This window comes from Brachionichthys hirsutus, chromosome 1 (genome assembly GCF_040956055.1).
Source record: "Brachionichthys hirsutus isolate HB-005 chromosome 1, CSIRO-AGI_Bhir_v1, whole genome shotgun sequence".
Taxonomy (NCBI): domain Eukaryota; kingdom Metazoa; phylum Chordata; class Actinopteri; order Lophiiformes; family Brachionichthyidae; genus Brachionichthys; species Brachionichthys hirsutus.
Window position 1 is genome coordinate 15,972,824 of NC_090897.1, and position 22,639 is coordinate 15,995,462.

At 47.2% G+C, this 22,639-nt stretch overlaps 4 protein-coding genes across 4 annotated transcripts in view; 3 read left to right on the forward strand and 1 right to left on the reverse strand.

Annotated features, from left to right (window-relative positions):
* The window catches only part of ano1a (anoctamin 1, calcium activated chloride channel a), a 28,774-nt gene extending 27,273 nt beyond the window's left edge, over positions 1 to 1,501 (forward strand). Inside the window, exon 25 of the mRNA XM_068741828.1 lies at positions 132 to 1,501. Within this exon, the coding sequence (XP_068597929.1) occupies positions 132 to 383 (252 nt within the window). The 3' untranslated portion in view covers positions 384 to 1,501. The remainder of the gene's footprint in view (positions 1 to 131) is intronic.
* Positions 1,502 to 2,842: 1,341 nt separating this feature from the next.
* fadd (Fas (tnfrsf6)-associated via death domain) lies at positions 2,843 to 5,599 on the forward strand. The gene is made up of 2 exons (XM_068740230.1): positions 2,843 to 3,173; positions 3,878 to 5,599. Exons 1-2 carry the CDS (start codon positions 2,882 to 2,884, stop codon positions 4,153 to 4,155), a joined length of 570 nt encoding a protein of 189 aa, XP_068596331.1. The 5' UTR covers positions 2,843 to 2,881; the 3' UTR covers positions 4,156 to 5,599.
* A 388-nt stretch (positions 5,600 to 5,987) lies between these two features.
* Positions 5,988 to 8,923, reverse strand: LOC137896680 (high choriolytic enzyme 1-like). The gene is made up of 8 exons (XM_068741829.1): positions 8,858 to 8,923; positions 8,166 to 8,169; positions 8,016 to 8,069; positions 7,433 to 7,588; positions 6,990 to 7,110; positions 6,703 to 6,881; positions 6,434 to 6,515; positions 5,988 to 6,198 (listed from the first exon to the last, which is right to left on the reverse strand). Exons 1-8 carry the CDS (start codon positions 8,915 to 8,917, stop codon positions 5,988 to 5,990), a joined length of 867 nt encoding a protein of 288 aa, XP_068597930.1. The 5' UTR covers positions 8,918 to 8,923.
* A 6,160-nt stretch (positions 8,924 to 15,083) lies between these two features.
* LOC137894756 (hatching enzyme 1.2-like) lies at positions 15,084 to 22,618 on the forward strand. Its single transcript, XM_068740217.1, has 10 exons — positions 15,084 to 15,146; positions 15,322 to 15,352; positions 15,441 to 15,506; positions 15,670 to 15,819; positions 16,589 to 16,706; positions 16,795 to 16,973; positions 17,594 to 17,675; positions 17,782 to 17,906; positions 18,889 to 18,952; positions 22,432 to 22,618. Exons 1-9 carry the CDS (start codon positions 15,084 to 15,086, stop codon positions 18,948 to 18,950), a joined length of 876 nt encoding a protein of 291 aa, XP_068596318.1. The 3' UTR covers positions 18,951 to 18,952; positions 22,432 to 22,618.
* Positions 22,619 to 22,639: the final 21 nt, after the last annotated feature.

Genomic DNA, 22,639 nt, shown 5'->3' on the forward strand with positions numbered 1-22,639 from the left:
AGATATAAAATCAGAGTTTAAATTCACAAGAGTAAAACATGAGGCAAACGGGTCGGGGTCCTGTTGATCGGCTGAAATGTTCCGCAGCGGTTCTTGTCTGAGGGGGGGTCTGTTCTCTCCGTCACGTTCAGAATGTGGTGATGCTCATGAGCGACTTCGTGGATTGGCTGATCCCGGACATCCCCAAGGACATCAGCCTCCAGATGCACAAGGAGAAGATTCTCATGGTGGACCTCTTCATGAAGGAGGAGCAGGGCAAAAGGCTCGCACTGCGGGACGCCTGCACCCCCCCCTCGTCGTCCAATTCAAGTCACAGCCACGCCCGCGACCGGTATCACAAACCAATTCCATTTACACCTGTTCCCACGGAAAAAGAGCATTAATCCAGAGCACAGCAGGTTTAACACGGAACTAGAGCATCCGGACTGTAACCGGGTCCGAAAGCGGATCCGTTCACACTAAAGTTTAGACTCACTTTTGTTGATTCACATGGTTCGTTTATTCGGTAGGAGAAATTACAAACCCATTTCAGACGTTTTCAGCGTAGACTTTTTTTCTTCGGTTGTTTGCGTGTTCAGCGGAAATTGTTGTGTTAAAAACACGCTGAGGTCGAATGCTTGAATTTCAAAGTATCTCCATGAGTGCCCTATCGAGGATCAGGACGTGTCGCAGCAAGCAGAGAAAGGACGGCATGTTCTCGGATGGGAGACGCACAACTGGACATGATGCAACACAAAAGCCATAAGGGTCTGTCGACGGGGGGGGGGATTTCCTCGTTGATGACATCATCCTTCAGGACACCTGAGAAAGCAATGCCAAATGGGAGTCGGGCGTTGAAGTAGTGAGTGAGTTCTCGACTCTCCCACAGGACCTGAATGCATCTTTCGCATTGCGAGCCTTATCGTTCCGTCCAAATGGATCCGCGAGAAAAGACTCCTGACTGGCGACGGGGTTCTCCATCCTGCCAATAATCTGTACAGTTCAAATGGACCTTTTTGGTACCTACAAATGCAGGATTTTATTATTCTAGATATAATTATTGTTGATTGACGGTCGTCAGGATTAGCAGTAAGGTTTAGAAGGACTTTCTGTGTCCGGTGACAAGTTGTCATATTTTCTGTGATTCATATTTACTTCTTCTCGCATTCATTATATTTTGAATGTGAACGAACTGCCCGGTTTCTGGAAGCACAAATACCTTTTTCTTTTCTTTGTCTTTTTTCTGTTTTTATTCCCATTAACTGGAATTCTTAAAGATGCATTTGTAAAGCTTTAAATGCATGAGCTCTGCTCTTTCGGCCAGTAGCCCGTCCCTAGCGCCCATCCGGACCGACCCGCTACGGTGGGGGTCTCTGTCCGGGGGCTGCAGACACACCAGCTCATTGGCTGAGGCGATACAACAGTGACTGTTGACATGTTTATAATATTGTGATGCCGCATTTCTGTTCCAACTATTTCATATTGCATGTTTGACTATAATTGATCTTGCCTTATTAAACAGTGCTGAAGAAGACTGGTGTTGGATGGATGCTTGTTCAGGTTAAAGTGAAACGGAGGAGAAAATAGAAATGGGTAAAGCATGAGCTCTGTCGCCAGGCTGCCTAAATACACCGTCATCCAGCATTGGAGTGCAAACCTGTCAAAAGGTACCAGCCCCTGATAGGCTGACCCCGATCATGTGACCTCACTAATAATCCTTGTCTTCCTGTGTAGTTTTGTAATTTGTCACACAACTGACAAAATGCATGAGCATGTAATTAAATCTACTTTTGTTTATTTTAATAATATGGAAAATTCCCAGTAAACGGTAAGTATGGACAAAAAACTGACGTTTGGTTGCAGCGTTCTGCATGCATTAATGAAATTACCTTCGAATTTAGTGTTTAGCAAATGAGTATTCGAGCTTTTTCCAATTTAACATCTGCATTTACAGAAATAAGTTTATTAATTTGTCCCTTTGCTTCTTAACTTTAAAATAGCAGACAAAATATGCCAGTGAGCCTTTTGGTTGGGTTGGATCATGATTTCTGTTTAAATAAATCTTAATTCCATCCATCCATCATCCGTCCATCCATCTTCCACCGCTTATCCGGGCTGCGGTTGCTAAGCGACGGCATTTTTCCATATAACCGTCACCATCTTTCTAGCGACCAATAACAGGATATTCAAAATATGTATAGTCTCCAGTCATATTCAGTTTTTCTGTAGGTATACATCCTAATACGTAATACAACAATTGTAAAGGCAGATTTTGACCCTTTATTGCATATATTTCATTTCTAATATCCACCCAATATTTTGGTATCTTGGGGCAGTCCCAGAAGATCTGGGTTTGTATTTTTGTATTTATTTTAATACAATACAATAGTTTTAAAACTGTCTAATTTATTTGAGATATCACCCAAATGGGTTGCTTTTATCTGTTGTTTACATTTTTATTTTATTTTTAATAAAAGCATTTTATGTTTTTTCTGCCTTTTTTGTAGCAAAAATTAACCGAATCGAACACCTCAAGAAACCAAACCGAAACTAAATGGCATTTTAGTCTACCGTTCCACCCCTCGTATTCTGATTTGGATTTTCTTCGCCCTGCTCCTTTTCCAGTGGAGTACTGTTTTAAATAGGATGTTTTTGGTTTGTTGTTTTTCTGAATATCCTTTGTTTTATCTCGTTTATGTTCGAAATGAACTTTATTCATAGAAACTGTGTGATTGTGTATATATATATGTGACCAGTAGGGGGCGGTAATGCGCGGGACCAGTAGGGGGCGGTAATGCACGGGGCCAGTAGGGGGCGGTGTTGAGCTCCGACCTGTGGCTCAGCCTCCAGTCCAACGGAAGAAGAAGAGGAGAGTGAAAGCGTCTCTTCCTGTTCCTGCAACATGGCGGCTTTCCAGTTTAACGCCGTCTTGCTGGAGATTTCTGACGCGCTGTCCGCAGACGAGCTGAGCAAAATGAAATACCTGTGCGCGGCCATGATCGGGAAAAGAGAGCTGGAAACGATGGACAGCGGAAGGAAGCTCTTCCAGACTCTGTCGGAGAGAGGCCTGCTGGGGATCGACCGGAGGGACCGTCTGTCCGGACTCCTCACAGGAATTCGCCGACAAGATCTTTCGGACAAACTCGGGTTTGAAATCGTCTCTGAAAACGAGCAGCCGGACGAGCGGGAGCGAGGTACAGTGTGGGCCCGCCCGCCGGTGCCGAGCCGGGGCCTAAATGAAGCGCTCATGTCTGTTCCTTAGTGCGTTTTGCTGCTGCGGTTACTCTAATGAAAAGGTGAAACTGAACGAACTGTTTAATTCCGCCTTTATATTATGTCATTTAAATTGGAAAATATATTCTTGGAATATTGGCTGAAACAGAATTAATAAAGATATACGACTTCATATATATTCATGTATATATGTATTGTTCTTCTAATGCTGCACTTTGAACACATTTTTCTCTGTATTTATATTTAATTTATGCAGTGAGAGGAACAAATAAATGTTTTCCCTTTGAGATCTCCTGATCTCTTCCCTCAGTGAAAGTTATTTCCCGGTTCCAATCAGCCGTTTTAGCAGCATCAATCCGTAGCAGGTGAAACTTGTGTTCACACATATATATATATATATATATATATATATATTGGGTGACTTTAGTGAGCGACTCATTTAAACTCGATTCAGTAAAAAGAATCGAGTTTACCATCACTGCGGAACCTGACTTCCGGTTTCCGTCTGGCGGAGCGTCACAGTTTGTAAAACAATCTTCACCAGGACGTTAAAATCCTGAGAAGGTGCAGCAAACATCTGTCTCCACAGCTGGATGTTGGAATGTTTGCATCCACGCTTCACATTACAGGAATGTTTTAACGCTCCGCGTCTTCCCTCCCGCAGCCAGACTGGCCGTTGCCACCGAGCTGATTGCAGAGAATCTGGGCAGGAATTGGCGTAGACTGGGCCGCAAGCTGGGCCTGTCTGAGGTCAGGCTGGAATCCGTCTCCTCCCGGCACCCCACGGATCTGGAGGAGACGGCGGTGGAGCTGCTGAAGGAGTGGAGGAAGGTCCGAGGGGCCCAGGCCCAAACGGAGGAGCTGATCAAGGCCCTGAGGGGCTGCAAGTACAACCGGACCGCTGACGAGGTGGAGGACAAGCTCGCATCGCTCCAGACGTGATGAGAGGAACTGCTGCAGGAATCAAGTCCATGTGATCTGGAATAAATCCTGCACCAAAGGAAGGGGGAGTCGGTCCCGTTAATGTAATCTGGAATAAATCCTGCACCAAAGGAAGGGGGAGTCGGTCCCGTTAATGTAATCTGGAATAAATCCTGCACCGAAGGAAGGGGGGGGGGTAGGTCCCGTTAATGTAATCTGGAATAAATCCTACACCAAAGGAAGGAAGAGTCGGTCCCGTTAATGTAATCTGGAATAAATCCTGCACCAAAGGAAGGGGGAGTCGGTCCCGTTAATGTAATCTGGAATAAATCCTGCGCCAAAGGAAGGGGGAGTCGGTCCCGTTAATGTAATCTGGAATAAATCCTGCACCAAAGGAAGGGGGAGTCGGTCCCGTTAATGTAATCTGGAATAAATCCTGCACCAAAGGAAGGGGGAGTCGGTCCCGTTAATGTAATCTGGAATAAATCCTGCACCGAAGGAAGGGGGGGGGTAGGTCCCGCTAATGTAATCTGGAATAAATCCTACACCAAAGGAAGGAAGAGTCGGTCCCGTTAATGTAATCTGGAATAAATCCTGCACCAAAGGAAGGAGGAGTCGGTCCCATTAATGTATTCTGGAATAAATCCTGCGCTAAAGGAAGGGGGAGTCGGTCCCGTTAATGTAATCTGGAATAAATCCTGCACCGAAGGAAGGGGGGGGTAGGTCCCGCTAATGTAATCTGGAATAAATCCTGCACCGAAGGAAGGGGGGGGTAGGTCCCGTTAATGTAATCTGGAATAGATCCTACGCCAAAGGCAGGGGGGGGTAGGTCCCGTTAATGTAATCTGGAATAGATCCTGCGCCAAAGGCAGGGGGGGTCGGTCCCGTTAACCCCAACGCTGACAGACTGGCGTCTGACTCTGAACATTTCTATTCCCCTTTCCTCGATTAGCTGCAACAGCTGGTTGTTGTCCGGGTGCTACTAGTTAGACGGGGCTACTGGTTAGACGGGGCTTCTGGTTAGACGGGGCTACTAGTTAGACGGGTGCTACTAGTTGGACGGGGGCTTACTGGTTAGACGGGGCTACTAGTTAGATGGGGGCTACTAGTTAGACGGGTGCTACTAGTTAGACGGGGGCTACTAGTTGGACGGGGCTTCTGGTTAGACGGGGCTTCTGGTTAGACGGGGCTACTGGTTGGACGGGGACTTGCTGACTAGCTATCGCCCTGCAGGTGATGTTTGTGCTTCGCTAAGCTAGCAGCCGCTGCTACATTTTGATTTTGCCGCTGCAGATTGTATTTCTCAACATGTTGATTGTTTTGTTTTCTGATTCATCTAAATACAAGGTCATTGATCGATAATCAGTGGAATCGTTTTCTGATCGTCAGCGGAGCATGAATGAATTTTATTTTTACGTGATGACACTGTTGGAGCGTCTTTGTTGCATTAAATAATCAGACCAGTCAGATGCTGATGCTTCTCAGCTTTATTTCTGTGCATCGAACCTGCAGCCACCGAGAATCCTTCATCGTCATGGTGACGGCTGGGCCGGGGTCGCATCCCATTCCTGCAGAGGAGAAACGCGTCATTCTACACGTTCTAGCTGTGTTCAAACTCCAATCCGGAGTCCAGCAGGAGAGGATGCTTTCACATTCAGACGTGCTAATGCCATTATTGATCTTCTGTGTGCCCTGCTGGCTGTGGAAGCCTCAGTCCGGGGGGGGGGGGGGGGGGGGGGCAGACTCACCACTGGGTGGAGTCGTGCATGGCTATGATGAAATTCAAGTCGGATCAGTGTTTGACTTTGACTTTCGGTGTGATTTTTTAGCCCCGCCTTCCTGCTCGTAACAGATTATGCGTCGTATCTCAGCGAAGGTCTTCGTCTGGATTGGTGAGATTGAGCTGAGCAGAGTTCCGTGGACGCTGCAGGATACGTACAGCACTCGTACAGCCGGTTCACCCGCTGGATGTCGTTGTTGCTCATCTTGGTGGCTTGGCCGAAGGAGGCGTTGCTGTTGGGGTAGGGCATCATGGTGGGGCGGTTGTTCTTGGAGAAGGCATACCTGTTGAATCATGAAGGTACCCAGTTAGCTGGGAGCGAGTAGGTGAAGTACTGCTAGTACTGACCGCTAGTACTGACCGCTAGTACTGACTGCTAGTACTGCCTGCTAGTACTGACCGCTAGTGCTGCCTGCTAGTACTGGCCGCTAGTGCTGCCTGCTAGTACTACACAACTACAGTTACAAGGTAAGGGAAGTAAGTAGTGTGTGTAAATGAATGTGTACAGGTGCTCCGTACTTGGAATACTGCATGACAGAGTTGTAGTCATAAGGAGTTCCCTGGTTCAGAGTGTCGATCTTGTTGAAGTTGTAGACCATGTCTGGAGCGGCGAGAGGACAAAGACGTGTCTCAGTTCACAGCGACATCTGACTGAATACATCACGTCCTTCTGGAGGACATTATCATGCATTTATATTACACAAAGAACAACGCTGGTGCATGGACAAACATGTTGGCCCCGCCCTCTGGTTTATGGTGCTGCACCGATCACACCGAGACACACTGACCATCGATGATGTTTTCCCAGTACACCCTGATGTGGTTGTCCCTGTCGGACCGGGTCTGTTCGTGGTTGAAGCCGAGGGCGTGCAGCAGCTCGTGCTGGACGGTCCCGTGGTACAAGCAGCCCTGCCGGCTCAGGGACACGGTCTGGCCCCCACCCCGGCGACCCACGTACGAATAGCAGCTGTTGGCGTACAAACAGAGCATTTTTTTTCTTTCTATCGAGCCGTTCCGGGCTTCAGCAGCCAGCTGATGATTTCTTGACTCAGAATGAGTTGCACCGAGCTCTTACCCGCTCCGGGACTCGATGCTGACCCACTCATGATCGCCGCTCTGGTAGGGCCTGAAACGGATGCAGGTCACCGAGGAGAAGGACTCCAGGCCTCGGGTGATGATGGCTCTCTCGCTGGTGGCTGAGAACATCCAGAGCAGCTTAGCTTTGGGTCCCAGTGCCACTACATCCTTACCATGTGCTAAATATATACTACCATGTATATCTTCATGTACTGTACTACAGGCGGTCCACCTAAATACTTGTTACACTGAATTCTTGTATCTATGTCAGACATTTGTGTCTTGGGTTACTTTGAATTAAACCCTGCTTCTGTTGGGCTTCATGGCAGATTCTGCTAAGACAACTGGGCCTAAAACATATCCTATCTACATTAGCTGAGCGTAACGGCTCTGGTAATGTCATCACAAAACTGCATCTTAACCACAAAAGGCAGTACTCACAGTAGTGATTGGCAATATAGTAGGGGACATAGACCTTCCCGTCAGTCCACTTCTGCCACAGGCAGCCTCGGGCGGTGCAGGGGTCGGCGTTTCTGTCCGGGTCCTGCTCGACAGCGATGTCGCCTCCAATCAGGAGGGGCTCATCCGGGTCAGGGACTGCAAGGCCCACAGAGGTGTGACACGCTGGTACAAGTCTTGTTCTGATGCTATCTGTGCATGGTGCTGCATGGCGGGCTGGTCACGACCACGCTGAGCACGGCACCCTGGCAGACACACCGACAACACGTGTGGGTGTATCGGAACCGGACCAGTGGACCAACCGGACCAATCCTTAGAGACCCCGCCTCACACAAAGGTGCCAGGTACCACAGTCCACCTTCAGAGGTCCGGTGCAGCCCATGCCTCAGTGGGTCAGAGCCAAGAGCCCAACATGGACTGTAGGCCGGTACATGTTGGACTGTGATGACTTTGGTGAGACGCTGCACCACCGTTACTGTGAATGTTTTAATGTTATGTGTAGTGTTGGGTCGCAGCCCGTTGTTGGGCCTGGTTAGGGTCAGGGTTTGGGTTTGGGTTTACTCACCGCGGCCTCTGTTGGCTCTCTCCAACAGTTCACTGACAGACGCGACTTCTTCACCTTCTACACAACAGATTGTACATGATTGTATGAACTGAGCTGCACGCCAGAAGCGCTTTCAATACTGAGAATGGAAGGGAAGTCTGGAAGTCTTACCTTCCTGTTTTCACCCGCAGTGACATGGAAGAGGAAAGACAACATTTTAGGAAAGAGAATCCACAAAGGAAGAACACAAGAGTTTTACTTCCTGAAACGTCCATCCGATTATCTAGATGTAGAACTGGAAGTTTTCTCCAGAGGTCTGAGAGTACCTGCTTGGTGACTATCTCAAGGCTAATATTCCCACTGAGCAGTCGTAGTGATAGTAATAGTACTTGTGTTGTTGGCGGTAGTAGCTAACTGGGCCATTCCTTCAATGTGGCTCACGGGAGCCGCTGGAGCCTATCCGAGCCGTATATTTAGGCGAGCTGCAGGGCACATCCTGGAAGTGTCGCCAGCGCACTGCAGGGCCCACAAAGACCGAGCTTGCAGAGGTGGGACTCAAACCCAGCACCTTCTTACACAGCTATATTTTCCATTCCTTGGTTTCCGTTTTCACTCGTTCTCGCTGTTCATTTGTCTGATCGCTGTTTTGAGCCCAGGAAACCAGAGTTCGCTTGATTTCTCTAACAATAAGTGACAAATTGTTTTTGATCAGTAGCAGTTTCTCTCTTAAGCTAGTATTGATTCACGGTATGAAGTTCCTGTGACATAATGATGTGCTTTAATGTCCAGTTGTTTGCTTGGATCGAACATTACACGCCCTTCATGTAGTGACTGGGATGAAGTGAGGTTGGGGAGTGTTCTACCTCAGCCCTGGCACAGGATACCAGCAGCAGCGTCAGGAGGGTCCACCAGAAAACCGGCATGTCTGCAAGAGATCTGTAAAAACCAGAGAGCAGGGTGAAAGGACACGTTAGAACTGATCTGAAGGACTGCAGAGAGAATGTCTCTCTCTTCTCCTGCGAGAGCTTTTATACCGTCCAGATACTCCAGGAGCTGATAAACAACAAGATAAGTTAAAATGTGCAAACAAAACTGCACACCTTCATCACTAGAAATAGAATCAAGTGCTGTAGCAACATGTGTGAAACACCACATCTGTTACCGGTGCATGCTGGACTGTAGGCCGGTGCATGTTGGACTGTAGGCCGGTGCATGTTGGACTGTAGGCCGGTGCATGTTGGACTGTAGGCCGGTGCATGTTGGACTGTAGGCCGGTGCATGCCGGACCGTAGGCCGGTGCATGCCAGACTGTAGGCCGGTGCATCCTGGACTGTAGCCGGTGCATGTCGGACAGTAGGCATGCTGGACTGTAGGCATGCTGGACTGTAGGCATCCTGGACTGTGGGCCGGTGCATGTCGGACTGTAGGCCGGTACATGTCGGACTGTAGGCCGGTGCATGTTGGACAGTAGGCCGGTACATGTCGGACTGTAGGCCGGTGCATACCGGACCGTAGGCCGGTACATGCCGGACCGTAGGCCGGTGCATGCCGGACCGTAGGCCGGTGCATGTTGGACTGTAGGCTGGTGCATGCTGGACTGTAGGCACGCTGGACTGTAGGCCGGTGCATTCTGGACTGTAGGCCGGTGCATGTTGGACTGTAGGCCGGTGCATGCCGGACTGTAGGCCGGTGCATGTTGGACTGTAGGCCGGTGCATGCCGGACTGTAGGCATGCTGGACCGTAGGCCGGTGCATGCTGGACTGGCCGATTGTGTTTATTGAGGTCATTGAAATGTTGCTTCAGTGAGTTAAAGTTTTGAACAGCATGATTGAACCCATTCCTTTAAAGCTGCACGGTCAGCGAGGTCACCAACCTGTGACCTGTCAGAATGAATAAGCTGCGTGGGTTCAGCTTCACTTTGTTAAACTGAAATGCTGCTTTATTCTCAAGCCCAGAAAATGTATGAATGATTCTTGCATGATAGGTCATTTATTTTAGTTAACGTAATCACATTTAAGAGATTATTTTCTGTGACTGCAAGACAAGGACCGTTTACACGAATATTTTTCAGATCCTGCTGTTTCTATTGGCTAAACAACATTTTTACTATCCTCCTGACATTAAAATGGAGAGCTGAGAGATTTGCGTTGGCAACATGTGGCACTCGCCCCGCTCTTATCAGCGTGAGACATTCAACAGACTGCTGTCGATATGAACCCGAACACACGGCAGGAAACCCTCCGATGTTGGGCCAACGCCGACCTTCATTTAACACTTTAACTTCTCCTATAATTTCCCATGATGAACTCGCCCTCAGTCAGTAATTATCAGGTTATAGTGATGATGATGATGATGATGAATATATTTATTAGATAGAATGTTAGAGCAGTACAAGTACAGTCAAGTTATAGTCATGTTTTAGGTACAGTACTATTTGTACACACAGCACTCTCATGTCCTCCCTCACTACGTCCATGTCTCTTCTCCTGGGTCGTCCTCTAGTCCTTTTACCGCATAAATTACCGCATTTATTATGCTGCATCATGAAACTGTAAATAAGGAGTAGAAATACAACCGTTTCCTCTTGGTAGACATCGTGGGTGCCGTAAAAACACCTCGTACTACTACTACTACTACAACTGGACTTTCTTGTCCCCTGAGGCGTTGCCACAGCAACCCAACATTCTCCACTCCACCCTGTCCTTTGCATCATCCTCCCCAACACCAGCCACTCTCATGTCCTCCCTCACTACGTCCATGTCTCTCCTCCTGGGTCGTCCTCTAGTCCTGTTCCCTGGCAGCTCCATCCTCAGCATCCTTCTACAGATATAGTCCCTGTCTCTCCTCTGGACATGTCCAAACCATCAAAGTCTGGTCTCTCTGACCTTGTCTCCAAAACGTCTAACCTTCACTGTCCCTCTTATTGTCTCATTTCTAATCCTGGACACTCCCAAGGAGAGCCTCAGCATCTTCATCTCCTCCACTTCTAGCTCCGCCTCCTGTCTTTTCCTCAGAGACACTGTCTCTAAGCCGTCCATCACGACTGTCCTCACCACTGTCTCTCAGCCGTCCATCATGTCTGTCCTCACCACTGTCTCTAAGCCGTCCATCATGTCTGTCCTCACCACTGTCTCTAAGCCGTCCATCATGGCTGTCCTCACCACTGTCTTGTAGACCTGTCCCTTCGTCCTATCACAGAACACACCTGATACTTTCCTCCCCCCGTTCCAGCCTGCCTGCACACGATTCTTCACCTCCTTTCCACATTCTCTCCATCACTCTGCTCTGTTGACCCGAGGTACCTGAAGTCCTCTACCTTCTTTACGTCTATTCCTTGTAGCTTCACTGTCCCCCCTGGGACCTTCTCATGTACACACATGTACTCTGTTTTACTGCTGCTCACCTTCTTTCCTCTTTTCTAGAGCAGACCTCCACTTCTCTAGATTCTGCTCTACCTGCTCCCTGCTCTCACTGCAGATCACAATGTCATCTGCAAACATCATATTCCAAGGAGCTTCCTGTCTCACCTCATCTGTTAGTCTATCCATCACCATGGCAAACAAAAAGGGGCTCAGAGCTGATCCCTGGTGCATCCCACCTCTACACTAAACTCCCCTGTTACTCCTACTGCACACTTCACTGCTGTCCTACATGTCCTGAACTACTCTGACATACTTCTCTGCCATTCCAGACTTCATCATGCAGTGCCACAGTACCTCAAGCAGTACCACAGTACCTCAAGCAGTACCACAGTACCTCATGCAGTACCACAGTTTCTCTCTGGCACCCTGTCCTAGGCTTTCTCTCGATATACAAAGACACAATGCAGCTCCTTCTGACCTTTCCTGTACTTCTCCATTGCTAGCCTCAATGCTAACATTGCGTCTGTGGTACTCTTCCTCAACATAAAGCGATACTGCTGCTCACACATACTTGTAGTAATGTATGCAATAATATACATAACAACATCCACAAATTATAATTATAATATTAATATACTTTTTTATAAATACAAATGGCATAAATTGAATTGCAATTATGAGCTAAAACCAAAATGTGTGATTGGGGTACGTACATTTTGCTTGACCAGAATCTGAAAACTAACAGTAATGAGAAAAAAACTCTACTAAGTCATCATTTGTGTGGAGAAGACCATGTTGGACATTATCTTACTTGTGTCAGGTGTGAAGCAGCAGCTCAAATGGTCCATCCAGCCATCCCTCCATCCTTTCCTCAGACGACCTCAATCATCTGGTCTGCCGTGCTCTTCTCCGCCTTTCGGGCCACGGCTCTGCTGGAACCATTTCATAAGGTTCTTAAATTGAGAAGTTGTGTAAGAGGTCTTGCCTTAACATGAGGAAAGTTGCGATGTTCCTCTGCTGGATATTATGCAAACAAGTGCTGTATGTTGTCCCTGGTTAAATCTTAGATCAGTATGCTGTAACATTATTACAATGAATTTATATATGCGGAAAAGAAATACCCAATAACAAGCGTTACTTGCATTGTTGAATTCAATTTTTTTATGCAGTGGATTATGTCAATTCCTGGACTACACGGTGTGGCCCCCAGGATGCAGAGAACGAGGTGCAGAAACAGTCTGATGGCCTTTAATAATGCTAACAACAAAAATACACAGCAGACACGATGGAAACCACAAAATACTGAAACAGCGGAAGACGGTCTGGCATCACTAAAAACAAGTGCAACAAAAATACACAGCAGAGGACCAATGGACATCACCAAACGAGGACAAGAAATCGAAGGAGACACCGAAAAGAACACGGGACTTGCATGCACAGAGGTGAAAGCTCAACTTCCTGTCAAGGGCCCGGCAGGGGAGCAGAGCCTATAGACTCGGGGTGACAAGGAGATGATGGCAGGGATGGGGATAAGGTGTCTCCTTCGGCTCAACAGGTCCACCCTCAACAGCCACCCACACTACAATTAAAGAAAGAGAGACAGGAGTGAGGGAGGAGGAAGAGGGGTACACAGAATACACAGAACAAATGAGACAACCATGACAGGCTGGACTGGGGACAGAAATGATTCTCTGATGGAACCATTTCCTCTGGATCTAGTCTGGTTGTTGACCTACCTAAGGACCTGCCCAGGGACCTACCCAGTGTCCTACGCAGGGACCTGCCCAGTGGCCTACCCAGGGACCTACCCAGTGTCCTACGCAGGGACCTGCCCAGTGTCCTACGCAGGGACCTGCCCAGTGGCCTACCCAGGGACCTACCCAGTGTCCTACGCAGGGACCTACCCAGTGTCCTGCCCAGGGACCTACCCAGTGTCCTGCCCAGGGACCTACGCAGGGATAAACCCAGAACCAAGAAATAATTGCCAGAAAAATCTAGTTTTTTTTTTTTACATGAAGTCTTTATTAAAACTTCAGACAAATTTGTAAAAAAAATATCGAAAAATTCAATTTAAATTTGCTTTTGAGTTTAAATGTTGTGTACGTTTTGCTACAGCCAACGTTTTTGTGCTTGTTTGCATGTTTGATTGTGCACGCCAGGGTTTGTTTCTCACGCCTGGGACTGAGCCGGTTCACGTCCTCCGACAGCGTTCTGGTTGAAGATGAGTGGACGTTTATTCCTTGACTTTTTTGTCTCCTGATGGATCAACAGGAGACAAACAAAAAGACACCTTAGCTCTGTTTTCGGAGGTCGAGCTGTCATTCTTGTCATGTGATCAGACGTTTCTATAAGCAGAAGCTAGTTGGGTTGCAGAACGTTAGCACAGCAGAAGCTTCAAATAAAACATATCAAATGAAAAGCCTGTTTGAATTATGAATGCCCGACCCAAACAATGCGAACAGAACCTTTTCACTGAAAATGACATCATCAATTCCATTCAAATTGAGTAAATGATGTAAATGAGAGGATGATATATTTGCACGGTGTTTTGTTTCTTAATAATATGGGCCTGCCCTTACAGTTCATCAGTCTCTGAGGCCTTTTTGTGCAGGCATTAGCTTGGACGGCATTAAAACGCTCCTTCCATGCGCTTCCCTTTACCATCGCTCTGCTTCTGCACGCCGTTGCGTAAACACGCATTGCAACTTGCCCCTAAATTGGAGAACTCAAAGAAGCAAGGCTCTTTTGAAACTTTGCACCATCCTAACCACACAAGTGAATGCTGTAAGCGTGAAAATGCTATTGTGCTAACACTGATCTTTACACAGTGTGTCTCGTGGGGATCGCTGCTGAGGCCGCACCAGCTGCGGGACAGATGCTGACCCTCTGATTAGAGTTGGCACCTTGTTTTTACTGCCACTGACTAATCTCTGCTGATCTAAAGCCTGAATTAGGAGGATAAATAAATGTCGGAGCGAAAGCCGTTTCCTCAAGTGTCTCATGACTGGACAACGAACGCGCCACTTTGTGAATGCAAGAACCGTTAGCGCCTACGGTGGTGCAAACCCCCCCGCACCACAGCAGCAGAGCTAACCCTCCCTGCAGCACCAGACATGGTCTCTGTCACGCTGCAGGGTGCAAAACAAAGCTTTCAGAGTCCCGGCTGAAGAGCCGTTCTGAAGGCTGGACTGCTTCCTGACTGAGAATGGACCAAAGTGCATTCTGCCGTGGTGCACAGCGATGGTGCACAGGGCTCCCGGCCGGTCTCGGTCCAAGAAAGGGCCTTCATCCTGTCAGACAGCAAAAGACAGCTCTGTGGTTTAATGTCGGGGACAATCGGAATGGACACGTGGAATATCTGTCAAGTGTTCCTCATCAATCCTTCAAAGAGTTCTTATTGAGAAACGGCTTTTCATCTGAATCCTTCCCACAAATGTGAAACAATGATGTCTCTTTTGCCATTTGAAGCTCAGGTCTTCTCCATTTCGGCTCATCCGACCACTTTGACATTCTCTTCTGAGGAACGTCCCTGACGGCTGAAGTGAAAAGCAGAAAACAAATCCCACATCTTACACAAGCCCCCGCTGCGCTGAAGAAATAACGGCCGCTGCCAGTCGGGCTGCAGTTGCAGCGGCTTTCAGGGTTCCATGTTAGGACTATAAAAGTCCAACCCCTTCTGGTCCCCGGGTGCGTTCTGCGTCCTCCGTCCTCGTCCCACAAACAGCCATGATGCTCCAGGCTGCTGCGCTCGGCGTCCTCCTCTGCTCCGTCAGCGGGTTTTCCATACAGGTGAGCGCTCGCAGGCATTTTGCATTTACACAGTAATTAAAACAGGACGCTACTTTCCTGACATGTTTGGAAGCTAAATTGCAGCTAAATTGAGCTGCATCTTTTTCGTACGCTACCTCCAGCTGAAGAGACTGAGGTTATTGATCCATTATAACCAACGTTTTAACTTTGCCAGGCTGCTTTGGAAAACCGTGACGAGCTCTCCGGTAAGACGTGACTACTTTCCAGGCAGTAAAGCCTCATAAATGTATGGTCAGATATTTCAGAGAATGAAAAGTGACATCTTCTCTGCAGGCAACGGCACTGAGGAAGATGACCTGAGTGTCTCCTCGCGGATTGAGCGCGCCAACGTTAATGTCGGTGAGTTGTCCTCCACTACGTTCCCCTCCATACAAGTAGACCTCCGGTTGCACGAGTGCAGTAATAAGATCAAGGACTAAACACGGAATACAAGCCGTGTCAGGCATGTGTGAAGTCTATGAAAACGTGAACGCACTTCATCCATCTTCCTGCCGTTTTGCAGGGAAGAGTGTGGATGGGCCTCTCGTGTTTGGAGACATTGCAGTGCCAGCCGGTCTAGAAAATGCGGATCCCTGCACGAGTCGGGGATGCAAGTGGCCTATGTCCCAGGATGGAAATGTCTATGTGCCCTACCGCATCGCCTCGGCCTTCTGTAAGCTTCCAGAAGTCAGTCCATGTCTGAAGGCAGGACTGCTCCATTTATTAACAAGCTGATCAATCAGAGATTGCAGACCCTCGCCTCCAAGTGCCCTATCTCGCAATGTTAAAGAATCCTTTAAAAAATTCTAGAATCTGGATCCAGATCCGGATCAACTTTTAATTACCGGTACAGTCCTCGGTTCAGTAACGTCAAGTAATATTTTTGTCTCCTGCGTACTACAACACACCTTCTGGACTCTTTTTCCCATCATGTCCCTCCCTCTTAAAGTGACACTCCCATGTTACAGCACAGGCACAATTCCAGATGTAAAAATAATTCTAGATTCTGGATCCAGATCCGAATCAATGCCATTCTCGGGGAGGACCGAGCCATGGACAGAACCTTGCTTGTGTAAAAATTTCAAGTTGATTGGGTTACTAGTTTGTGAGTTATGCGCGCAGACAGACAAACAGACAAACAAACAGACAAACAAATAAACAAACGGACAAACAAATAAACAAACGGACAAACAAACAGACCCAATTGCAATACCCTCGCCTCCCCTTCAGCGAGGGTAAATACAACTCAAAGTTCGCATAAATAGCATACTGACATTTTACCACATCTAAATCTAAACTCATCAAAGTCTGAATTTCATTAACGCATGAAATGAGTACAGGTACTCGTAGCAGTACTCAACACTGCTGGCAGCAGCTGTACTCGTAGCAGTACTGAGTACTTCTGGCAGCATAAAGGTAAACTGGTATTTCTCCCTGCCCAGCGTTTCGACAGAGAAACACAATCGTCAACGCTCTGAATTCCTTCGCTGAATCCACCTGCATCCGCTTCACCCCCCGTAGCCGCCAGGAGGACTTTTTGGACATCCAGTCCCTCGGCGGGTAAAGCCGCACGGCGTGTATTAAACATGAACGCACGCGCAGGTCCAGCTCGCCCTCCAGCAGCCTGATCACTGCCGGACTCTTTCAGGTGCTTCTCCTTCATTGGTCGTCTTGGTCTGAGCCAAACGGTGTCTTTGGATCGCCAGGGCTGCGTCTTCCTGGATATCATTCAACACGAAATGCTGCACGCTCTGGGCTTCGACCATGAACAGACCCGCTCTGACAGGGACGACCACGTTAGGATCCTCCTCCAAAACGTCATTCCTGGTGAGCCCCCCCCCCCCCCCCCCCACACACACACACCAACACCACGAGGACAGACCGCTCGCCTCCACCAGGCTGGTTTTCAGCCCCTGCTACGATGACCCCACCCTGATAAACGTCTGGCCGTTCTTCACTCTCCTCCTGAGCGATTAGATGCTCTTCGTGTTTCACACCCTCCATCCCTGCTCGGCTCCTCGGGCAGCAGATCGGTCGCAGCTCAAGGCCCCGAGGTCGAAGTGGCAGTTCAGAGGGGGCGGAGCCGCATCTGTGAAAGACAATCCCCTTCTCTGCCCGCCTTTGAACCGAGACTCAAAACCCGCTTGTATTCGAGACGGCGTGAATCTGCAGCTTTCTTTATTCTATATTTATGTTTGTATTTATTATTCTTCTGTTCTACTTATTCGTGTTTTAATCTGCACATGTACGTGTAGCTCCGCCTGTTTCAGAGTGCTTTATAAATAAAGTTGTGTCGAGCTGAGATGGGTTAGGGCCAGCTGGATCCGCGACCCGTAACTTGGGATAAGTGCCTGATGATGAGACGATTACGGTCGCCTCATCTACAGGAAGATGAACGCAAGAAGAAATAAACAGATGTTTTAATCGAGATTTCTCTTCTCCTGCAGGACAGGAGCGTAATTTCAGGAAGATCAGAACAAATAACCTCGGCACGCCTTACGACTACATGTCTGTGATGCACTATGGAAGGTAGCGCCTGAACTCTGCCGTCTGTACGTGGACGGCGTGTTGTCTCATTCTGCCCATGTCAGACGTCCTAGTCCTACCTCCTCTCTGCTGTGTATTTGCACCACAGGTTTGACTTCTCTCGTAACGGGAATCCGACCATCGAACCCATCCCAGACCGCAACGCCATCATCGGCCGTGCCACCAGGATGAGCCGCCTGGACATCCGGCGTGTGAACCTGCTCTATAAATGCAGTAGGTCCTGGTCATCAGGTCATGCACTAATCTGTGTTCATGCACTAATCTGTGTGTTCATGCACTAATCTGTGTGTTCATGCACTAATCTGTGTTTTCATGCACTAATCTGTGTGTGTTCATGCACTAATCTGTGTGTGTTCATGCACTAATCTGTGTGTGTTCATGCACTAATCTGTGTGTTCATGCACTAATCTGTGTTTTCATGCACTAATCTGTGTGTGTTCACGCACTAATCCAGGCATGGGCAAACCCAGGCCCGGGGGCCATATGCGGCCCGTTGGGCTATTTAATCCGGCCCGCCGAACTTGTCCAAATTATATAGTTAAATTACATTTTATTATAATTAAACCTCATTCATTTGACCTTTTCCCCGTAATGCTACCTGTAAAATGCCAAATCTTTTAATGTAATGTCTTTTACATGTCATTTATATTAGCTCACACAAATACTCCATCCATCTGTTCCTGGCCCGGCCCCTCTGTCATATTTTAGAACCCGTTGTGGCCCGCGAGTCAAAATGTTTGCCCACCCCTGCACTAATCTGTGTGTTCATGCACTAATCTGTGTGTGTTCATGCACTAATCTGTGTGTTCACACACTAATCTGTGTGTTCATGCACTAATCTGTGTGTGTTCATGCACTAATCTGTGTGTTCATGCACTAATCTGTGTTTTCATGCACTAATCTGTGTGTTCACGCACTAATCTGTGTGTTCATGCACTAATCTGTGTTTTCATGCACTAATCTGTGTGTGTTCATGCACTAATCTGTGTGTTCATGCACTAATCTGTGTGTTCATGCACTAATCTGTGTTTTCATGCACTAATCTGTGTGTTCACGCACTAATCTGTGTGTTCATGCACTAATCTGTGTTTTCATGCACTAATCTGTGTGTGTTCATGCACTAATCTGTGTTTTCATGCACTAATCTGTGTGTTCACACACTGTTGGCCTGTTCTGTCTTTTTTATTCCTCTCAGACAACACCAGACCTTCATCCCACGTCAGCAAACCACTGACTAAAGTCAAGGATTTTAAATGAAGGTAAGTCGCTTTGGATGGTTTTTATTTGCAGTGCACTCAACACACACTGTATGAAGTTCTACCTAAACCAGACCAAACTAGAAGAGCCCTCAGAGAATCAGAGTTGGTGTTTATTTTTAACTGATTCTTGAATCCATAAATGGGTTCAATGTTAAGATGTTATATTTTTTTTCCTGACCTTATTCTGGATCCGATCCGGATGAATTTCGGTGAGATAGAGACCCCCCCCCCCTACATGACTGTGTCAAATTCCATAAACATTGGTCAATAATCAACCAAGATATTGAGGAACACATTTTAAAGCTCCGTTGACTGCTATGTTACCAGATGTTACATTTAGCCGCCGGCGGTAATTAGGAATCCTGCTATGGTGCCAGCATGACGCCCATGAACATTGGGTTTACATTCTGAACATTGGGGTTACATCATGAACATTGGGGTTACATCCTGGACATTGGGGTTACATCCTGAACATTGGGGTTACATTCTGGACATTGGGGTTACATCATGAACATTGGGGTTACATCATGAACATTGGGGTTACATCATGAACATTGGGGTTACATCCTGAACATTGGGGTTACATCCTGGACATTGGGGTTACATCCTGAACATTGGGGTTACATCATGAACATTGGGGTTACATCCTGAACATTGGGGTTACATCCTGAACATTGGGGTTACATCCTGAACATTGGGGTTACATCATGAACATTGGGGTTACATTCTGGACATTGGGGTTACGTCATGAACATTGGGGTTACATCATGAACATTGGGGTTACATCCTGGACATTGGGGTTACATCATGAACATTGGGGTTACATCATGAACATTGGGGTTGCATCCTGGACATTGGGGTTACATCATGAACATTGGGGTTACATCCTGGACATTGGGGTTACATCCTGGACATTGGGGTTACATCCTGGACATTGGGGTTACATTCTGGACATTGGGGTTACATCATGAACATTGGGGTTACATCATGAACATTGGGGTTACATCCTGGACATTGGGGTTACATCATGAACATTGGGGTTGCATCATGAACATTGGGGTTACATCCTGGACATTGGGGTTACATCATGAACATTGGGGTTACATCCTGGACATTGGGGTTACATTATGAACATTGGGGTTACATCATGAACATTAGGGTTACATCCTGGACATTGGGGTTACATCATGAACATTGGGGTTACATCCTGGACATTGGGGTTACATCATGAACATTGGGGTTACATCATGAACATTGGGGTTGCATCCTGGACATTGGGGTTACATCATGAACATTGGGGTTACATCATGAACATTGGGGTTACATCATGAACATTGGGGTTACATCATGAACATTGGGGTTACATCCTGAACATTGGGGTTACATCCTGGACATTGGGGTTACATCCTGAACATTGGGGTTACATCATGAACATTGGGGTTACATCCTGAACATTGGGGTTACATCCTGAACATTGGGGTTACATCCTGAACATTGGGGTTACATCATGAACATTGGGGTTACATTCTGGACATTGGGGTTACGTCATGAACATTGGGGTTACATCATGAACATTGGGGTTACATCCTGGACATTGGGGTTACATCATGAACATTGGGGTTACATCATGAACATTGGGGTTGCATCCTGGACATTGGGGTTACATCATGAACATTGGGGTTACATCCTGGACATTGGGGTTACATCCTGGACATTGGGGTTACATCCTGGACATTGGGGTTACATTCTGGACATTGGGGTTACATCATGAACATTGGGGTTACATCATGAACATTGGGGTTACATCCTGGACATTGGGGTTACATCATGAACATTGGGGTTGCATCATGAACATTGGGGTTACATCCTGGACATTGGGGTTACATCATGAACATTGGGGTTACATCCTGGACATTGGGGTTACATTATGAACATTGGGGTTACATCATGAACATTAGGGTTACATCCTGGACATTGGGGTTACATCATGAACATTGGGGTTACATCCTGGACATTGGGGTTACATCATGAACATTGGGGTTACATCATGAACATTGGGGTTGCATCCTGGACATTGGGGTTACATCATGAACATTGGGGTTACATCATGAACATTGGGGTTACATCATGAACATTGGGGTTACATCATGAACATTGGGGTTACATCCTGAACATTGGGGTTACATCCTGGACATTGGGGTTACATCCTGAACATTGGGGTTACATCATGAACATTGGGGTTACATCCTGAACATTGGGGTTACATCCTGAACATTGGGGTTACATCCTGAACATTGGGGTTACATCATGAACATTGGGGTTACATTCTGGACATTGGGGTTACGTCATGAACATTGGGGTTACATCATGAACATTGGGGTTACATCCTGGACATTGGGGTTACATCATGAACATTGGGGTTACATCATGAACATTGGGGTTGCATCCTGGACATTGGGGTTACATCATGAACATTGGGGTTACATCCTGGACATTGGGGTTACATCCTGGACATTGGGGTTACATCCTGGACATTGGGGTTACATTCTGGACATTGGGGTTACATCATGAACATTGGGGTTACATCATGAACATTGGGGTTACATCCTGGACATTGGGGTTACATCATGAACATTGGGGTTGCATCATGAACATTGGGGTTACATCCTGGACATTGGGGTTACATCATGAACATTGGGGTTACATCCTGGACATTGGGGTTACATTATGAACATTGGGGTTACATCATGAACATTAGGGTTACATCCTGGACATTGGGGTTACATCATGAACATTGGGGTTACATCCTGGACATTGGGGTTACATCATGAACATTGGGGTTACATCATGAACATTGGGGTTGCATCCTGGACATTGGGGTTACATCATGAACATTGGGGTTACATCCTGGACATTGGGGTTACATCCTGGACATTGGGGTTACATCCTGGACATTGGGGGTTCCATTCTGGACATTGGGGTTACATCATGAACATTGGGGTTACATTCTGGACATTGGGGTTACATCATGAACATTGGGGTTGCATCCTGGACATTGGGGTTACATTATGAACATTGGGGTTACATCATGAACATTAGGGTTACATCATGAACATTGGGGTTACATCCTGGACATTGGGGTTACATCATGAACATTGGGGTTGCATCATGAACATTGGGGTTACATCCTGGACATTGGGGTTACATCCTGGACATTGGGGTTACATCATGAACATTGGGGTTACATCCTGGACATTGGGGTTACATTATGAACATTGGGGTTACATCATGAACATTAGGGTTACATCCTGGACATTGGGGTTACATCCTGGACATTGGGGTTACATCATGAACATTGGGGTTGCATCCTGGACATTGGGGTTACATCCTGGACATTGGGGTTACATCCTGTAACTGCTGCTTTGTGTCCACGAGGGCAGAATAACCTGAAGCCCCCCCCCCCCCCCTTGTCCCAACAGGAGGTCCAGAGGAAACGAGGCCGGCTGAAGCTGTCTGGTGTCTACAAGCCCATCCAGAAGCTTTTCTTGCTCAAATATGCTTTAATGAAATTCAGGCTTTGATGAATTTGCTTCTTTGCTTCGTACATGAAGGTTTATGTGTCCAGCGAAATCATTTGGCAAATTTGCATTTACATATAACCATATAATAACTGCATAAATAGTCAAT

Excerpts from the sequence above, each read along its gene's own strand:
- fadd (XM_068740230.1), top strand. The coding sequence starts at position 2,882 with ATGGCGGCTTTCCAGTTTAACGCCGTCTTGCTGGAGATTTCTGACGCG. Across the intron at positions 3,174-3,877 it reads GCCGGACGAGCGGGAGCGAG|CCAGACTGGCCGTTGCCACC; the intron begins GTACAGTGTGGG and ends TCCCTCCCGCAG.
- LOC137896680 (XM_068741829.1), bottom strand. The coding sequence starts at position 8,917 with ATGCCGGTTTTCTGGTGGACCCTCCTGACGCTGCTGCTGGTATCCTGT. Across the intron at positions 7,589-8,015 it reads GAGAGCCAACAGAGGCCGCG|TCCCTGACCCGGATGAGCCC; the intron begins GTGAGTAAACCC and ends TGGGCCTTGCAG. Across the intron at positions 6,882-6,989 it reads AGCATCGAGTCCCGGAGCGG|CTGCTATTCGTACGTGGGTC; the intron begins GTAAGAGCTCGG and ends GTACGCCAACAG.
- LOC137894756 (XM_068740217.1), top strand. The coding sequence starts at position 15,084 with ATGATGCTCCAGGCTGCTGCGCTCGGCGTCCTCCTCTGCTCCGTCAGC. Across the intron at positions 15,353-15,440 it reads AAACCGTGACGAGCTCTCCG|GCAACGGCACTGAGGAAGAT; the intron begins GTAAGACGTGAC and ends TCTTCTCTGCAG. Across the intron at positions 17,907-18,888 it reads GAACCTGCTCTATAAATGCA|ACAACACCAGACCTTCATCC; the intron begins GTAGGTCCTGGT and ends TATTCCTCTCAG.